At 43.5% G+C, this 6,000-nt stretch overlaps 1 protein-coding gene across 1 annotated transcript in view; it reads right to left on the reverse strand.

Annotated features, from left to right (window-relative positions):
• PLCXD3 (phosphatidylinositol specific phospholipase C X domain containing 3) overlaps positions 1 to 5,175 on the reverse strand; it is a 75,580-nt gene extending 70,405 nt beyond the window's left edge. The window contains exon 1 of the mRNA XM_027896181.1: positions 5,060 to 5,175. Coding sequence (XP_027751982.1) covers positions 5,060 to 5,162 — 103 coding nt within the window. The 5' untranslated portion in view covers positions 5,163 to 5,175. The remainder of the gene's footprint in view (positions 1 to 5,059) is intronic.
• Positions 5,176 to 6,000: the final 825 nt, after the last annotated feature.

Genomic DNA, 6,000 nt, shown 5'->3' on the forward strand with positions numbered 1-6,000 from the left:
AAAAGAGGTTATGAAGGTCAGATATAAGGATCTTTGCTCATTTTCTGATCAGAAAATAAAGCATAAAGTATTTATTTCTGATAAAAGAACACCAAAAAACTAGTGCAAGGCACACAGGGAAAAGAAACAGCTCTTCCAGATAATTATATGGATGTCAAAAGCTTAGAGGTCCTTGCATTTATAAATGGACTTATTTATAAATTTACCTGCATCATCAGTCCATGGTTCTAGACAAAGCTTTTTGTACAGAATCAGACCCTGGCACATGATGCAGAGGTACTCTGTTGATCACTAGTGGACATACAAGGGTGAAAGAGGTCCCAAGTGCTTCTCACAGACAATAATTCTTCACATTTAATCCAAATCCAAATCACTGGATGTTAAAGCTCAAAAATTAAATAGCTTCCTAATAACATTTAAACAGTGAAAATGTTGTGTGCCTAGGTAACTAACAGGAAGAACTTCTAGCCTTTTTAAGATGAAAGAACTTCCCCACAGGGCTGAGAAATATCTGTCCAAGAAACAAAGTAATCACTTGAAAATTTGCAAGCTATTACAGGTATTCAAAACAGAGCTGTTATGTTAACTCAGTAGTGCTGTTATTCACAAAAATAGCTAAAATATTCCAGCTACACTACTACACATGCTTTTCCCAAGTCCCCCCATACCATCTCCCATCCTCTAATACATCTTTGACATAACATACATCCTTCCTTTTTGTAAAATAACTCCCTTTGAGGTCTTTTCAAAGCATGACAGTGGAAAGTGGAAAACACAAAATTCAAGTTGCAGAGCTTCCTTCTAAAGATGGGTACCGTTAAAAAATTCCACCTGGTAGCAGCTTCTTATTTAAGATGAACCAAGTTAGCTCTCCTGTGTCTAGCAGTTGTTTTCCAGCTGATGGGCAGAGAACTATATATGTCAAAAGACAAAAAAAAAAAAAATTTAATCTGAAAAACAAGAGATGGTAATCTCTTTTAAGGAACTACATTAAGCACATATAGCAGCCAAGATGGTGTCACGGTGAAAATAAATGGCACTGAAAATTGTGTTGCTTATAGTGCATCCTTGAGCACCAAGAGAACATGCTGAGGTCAGAAGTTTCATCTGCTCAAACAAAGCAGAGAACTCTCCTAGGAAAAAAAAGCCTCCTCGGAAACAAAAGCCTGAAGAACAACTGTTGAAGTTTTGCACTCAAGGGATATTCTGGGTGCTAAATTAATTCAGAAGACTTTATCTATACTATGTGATGGACAGACATGTCCCTAGCACAGACTGCTCATATGACACATCTTAAGGTAGCACCAGTTTTGTGAAGGGACTAGTTACTTGAGGAGATAAATACTCTTTTACATCATAAACTATTCCTATGGACTTCTCGGAGGCTTGGAATATTAGCACCAGTGGAAAAAGCCAACATGCATTACACATATTATTTGTACAAAACCTCAGACTGATATAAAATTAGATACACATTTACAGACTGTCAATAAGAAAGTTTATCGATCAGTAAGTGGATCAATTCATGAGGAAATGCTGCCTACTCACGTCTATTTACTGCACTGCACATAACTCATATGCTCAATCCAGATAAGAGGAGCACATTGACAAATTAGAGTATAAAGGCTCTCTATACCTCACCTTTCAGCCTCAATTTGGGGGCACAAAGATTTAAGTTCTGTAAGCATGCTTTACCTACAAAAATCTGTTTCTTATCCTGATCAAAGAGGCACAGGCACTGAAAAAGCTATATTTTGCTGATTACTGAAAGATGTCCTCTCCCCAAACACCAAAATCCTCCATCTTTTTCTTAGCCAAAGTGTTGCAAGTTTAGCCAGGTAGATTCTTTACCACAAGAGGTTGTTTACAAACACTAGAAGACATATCCCTTAGCCTAAAGTCCCTGGAACATCCCCTTTCAATAGTCTAATAGCAATAGATGATGAAGGATGTGTGGCATTTTCTGGATTACTTTATTTCCAAATAACCTATACTATTATTTGCTACTAGTAGTATCACCTGAGGAAAATCTGCCACTTGCAGTGTAGGAGAACACAGACATAGGCAGCACAATGAAAGAAGAAAACTTCATGCTATAATGCATCATCCTCATACTTGGAAGAAATTGAAATGGAAAAGTTTCTAACAGACAAGGCTAGCACACATTATATTAGAGACCTCCGCTTCATCTACTGAGTTCCTGGACTTAGGGGAAAAAAAGTACCTGGCCTGAACTCCAGAGAAAGAAATTAGTAAAAGAAGTTACTGAAATAATACCAAAATCCAGCGCTGACTGGAAGCATAAGTGGTGCTAAATAGTATAAATTTGTGCCTGCATAAGCTTAACAACTGACCAATAAAAAAGTGTGATCAGTGTTTTTAAACATACCATGAAAGGAACGTTCCTTCAAAGTATTGTTTACATACAGTCTTGAGAGAATATTGTGGGTTTTGTGCTCCTCTTTTCAAAAGTTAAAATAATACAAGCATGTCTGTGCAAAGACAACACTGTGTATCATCTCAGTTCTAAGCACTCCTACTAAACAATGAAAAATTTAGTGATGATTTCTAACAAAACAATATTTTTCCCCTGATACAGTGGAACACACTTTGTACTGGAAAATTCATTCTAACATTTTCAAGCTCTTTTCTTCAACATTTGCAGTGAACTGACTTTTGGATCCTAGCTCCATAACTGAATTTCATCCAGCTGAATTAAGGTCAAAAACAGTATTCATACTGTGCAAGGGAAGTTTAAATCCTGCTGGGGAAAAAAAAAAAAAGTAAATAAAATGCTATTCACATGATATGGCAGTACTTCTATGAATATAATTATAGTATTTACACATTATTTTCCAAAGCAGTTAAAAAATCACGAGTTAAAACAATGACAATATGACATATGAAGGTTTGCATTTTACACATTCCTTGCATTAACTACTTGGACACTAGTTATATGTTAATAGCTATTATGCACACATATCATTAACGTTCAGCTGGGGACATATGGGAGAAAACTTTCAAATATTAGGAATGTCTGAAAGGTTATTTCTTCTTAAAGGATAAAATCAATCCCATGTTAGCCTTTGTACTTAATTTGTATATTTCCACACTGTTAAATATAATAATAAATCTAAATGTTAGAAGACAATATTTAAACTGTACTAATACCTCTGGTCTCTGTGCCAGGCCCCCTAGTTGACAAATTCATAAGAAACATGTTGCACCCTTCCAATACGACTCTATTTGTCAAAGCTGGCATTTTAAAGTTGAAATAGGCAGATAAGAGGTTTGTGTCAATTTATCCTAACAGAAGGACAAATTTCAAAGGTCTTAACACTATGCCACTCAAGTCATATAAGTTTTGTTGCTAATTTCACAAAAAGCAACCGTCTGTTCATGGCTGTTACGTGAACAATTCTTTCTGTCAATGTAAGGGATCAGTCTCTGCACTTACAGCCTACAGAACCTGCCCACTGCCTAATGCTGTATTGGGATTAACTGGCCACTGTAGGTTTGTTTTGATTTGTTTTGTTTTGTTTGTTTGTTTTCATTTAAACATGTTAACAAGGTGTGAAAGCCTGTATTATTATTGCCAAAGCTCTGAGAAACGTCCACTCTGAAAAACTGCAGACAGTTTTTACAATGAGGCTGTGACAAAGTAACAGAGAGATCTTGGTAAGATAGATGCATCAATAACCATGCCCCATAATTCTTCCTTCGGTCAAGGAAGCCACTTAATGGTGATGCACATCAAAGGCAATTTTTTTGCATGGAGAAGCAAGGGAGTTTGATCATGATGCCCTCAAACCAGGAAAACGTCTCCAAAACGTTGAACCTGAAAAGCCACTATGAATGAGAAACAGACTAATTTCTCATCATAGCCAGTGTTCAGTAAGAGCATTCCGCAGTTTGTGGGTTAATGAAAAGTTGTTAACACCAAAAGATTTTTACAGCTCCAACATAGTTTGATGTATCAATTGAGGACGCTGGATTTCCATGCCTAAGAGGGTTACAATTTTATACAGGATATATCCCATCAACAGCGAAAAACAATGTATCAAGTCCCAGACAAAGCTTGTCTAAATCGTAAGAAATTAAAACATACTTTTAGAAGAGCACATCTATGTTTAAATGAAGTTACAGAAAACATATTCTAGCAAATAGCAGCTGCAAATAAATTGTCTTAATGTCTTTAACATTATAAAAATTCCTGTAAGATGAGCAGCTAATACACAGAACTTGCAAGAAGTGAACATTTCTCTGGAGAACCTTTTAAGGTATTAAAGCTTCTGCATCTCCGAAACCTCATTCCTGTTAGGCACCTCAGAGAGAACGGGATGCTGGTAAAGAGGTCTTGCAAAACGAGGTACTCCCTCAAACCCGAGACCATCTGAATCAATTACTGGCTTGCATTCTGAGATGCATTTTGCCTAAGTCTACAGCTATAGTTCTTACCTTACAGAAGGGAAAAAAAAAAAAAAAAAAAAAAAAAAAGGCTGAGAGAGCAGGAAAGAAAGAGTTCATAGCCTGAGCACCACCACCTGCCATTTCTCATCTTATTTGAATTTGTGTTGAGATCGAACCTTTCCTGACGGCGACAAGGCACGAAGCTGCGCAGTGCCGCAGCCCTGCCTCCCCTCCTGGGAGCCGCAGCCCTGCGCCCGGCCGCGCTCCGACCCACCGAGACGCACAAGTTTACAAAGAAACGGGAGGTATGTGGCATTTTGGAGCTACGCGAGGGCTGCTAATCGCGCTCCCTACCCACCCCGGCTCCAGTAGAGCCCCCGCCGCCTCCCAGCCGGGCAGTGCCCGGCGCCGCCGGAGCCGCGTCCCGCGGGAATCTCCCCTCACCTGCCCCGCACGGCAGCGCGGTAAGGAGCAGTCACGGAGCCCCGCGGTAAGGGACAGCCACGGAGCTCCGCGGTGAGGGACAGCCACGGAGCTCCGCGGCAGCGCGGCCGGAGCGCGCCGCCTCCCCAGCGGTGCGTGCGGAGCACTGAACCGCACCGAGCGCTTCGCTCTCCCGGCCGTGGGAAGGGTAGCCGGGAGCACCTACCGGGAATGGCCAGGTTGGTGAGCGGGGTGCTGTGGAGGCTGCCGGGCAGCGCTGCCATCCAGTCGGCGAAGAGCAGCTCGTTCTTGCCTTGCGATGAAGCCATGCTGCCGCCGCCGCCGCTCCTTCCAATTCGCGCGACTCCGGTGCCGGCCCCAGCCCCGCCGAGCCAGGGCCCCGCCCGCCCGGCGCCGCCTCCCCACGCCCCGCCGAGCCCCCGCCGCCTCCCCACGGCGCGGCCACAGCGCCCTGCGGGCCAGCACCGAGCGCTGCGGGGCCGGACGGCACTGCCGGGGTGCGGCGGGGGAGCCCGCCTCCACCTCCAGCACCGAGGAGGGAGCGCTGTCACGGCCCAGCCCCGCACGGGGCACCCACCGGCCCGCAGCGCTCTCGCCCCATCGCGCCCGACCCGGGCCGGGCGGCGACAGCGGAGCCCGACCGGGCGTCGGTGTCCGGGACGGTGCTCGGGGCCCCGGCGGTGCCGCCCTGCGTGGCCCTGGAACTCTGCGGCACATGCCTGACCTTGGCCGTGGGTCGGCTGAGTGCCCCGTGGGGAGACCTGGCATCCCGCGCAGCCTCGGCTGCCTGTGCTGAGAATGTCTGCTTTTGCGGCGGGTTACTCACTTGGAAAAAAAGCAGTGCGCCTTAGTTGAATACTACAGGGAGATCTAATTTTTTTGGCAATGATTTTTTATTCTCCTTTTGAGGATGATCCAAAATAGTAGCTTCTATTCTCATTTCCAACCTGTCTTTGGAGAAGCATTTTATTGTTGGCAGTAACAAAGCAGATTTGGCTGCCTCCAGATCCGTGAGTGAATGAACCCGGTAAAGCTGTGTGAGCCATTTTGAACTGTTACAAGAAACCTGGCCTTCTTGACTTCAATGTGTCTGAAAACCCGTTTTTCATCAGAGTTGTTGATATGTGTGTAGAAGTTCATCTGGTA

This window comes from Empidonax traillii, unplaced genomic scaffold (genome assembly GCF_003031625.1).
Source record: "Empidonax traillii isolate 1590-97213 ecotype Southwest subspecies unplaced genomic scaffold, ASM303162v1 scaffold484:size464376, whole genome shotgun sequence".
Classification (NCBI taxonomy): domain Eukaryota; kingdom Metazoa; phylum Chordata; class Aves; order Passeriformes; family Tyrannidae; genus Empidonax; species Empidonax traillii.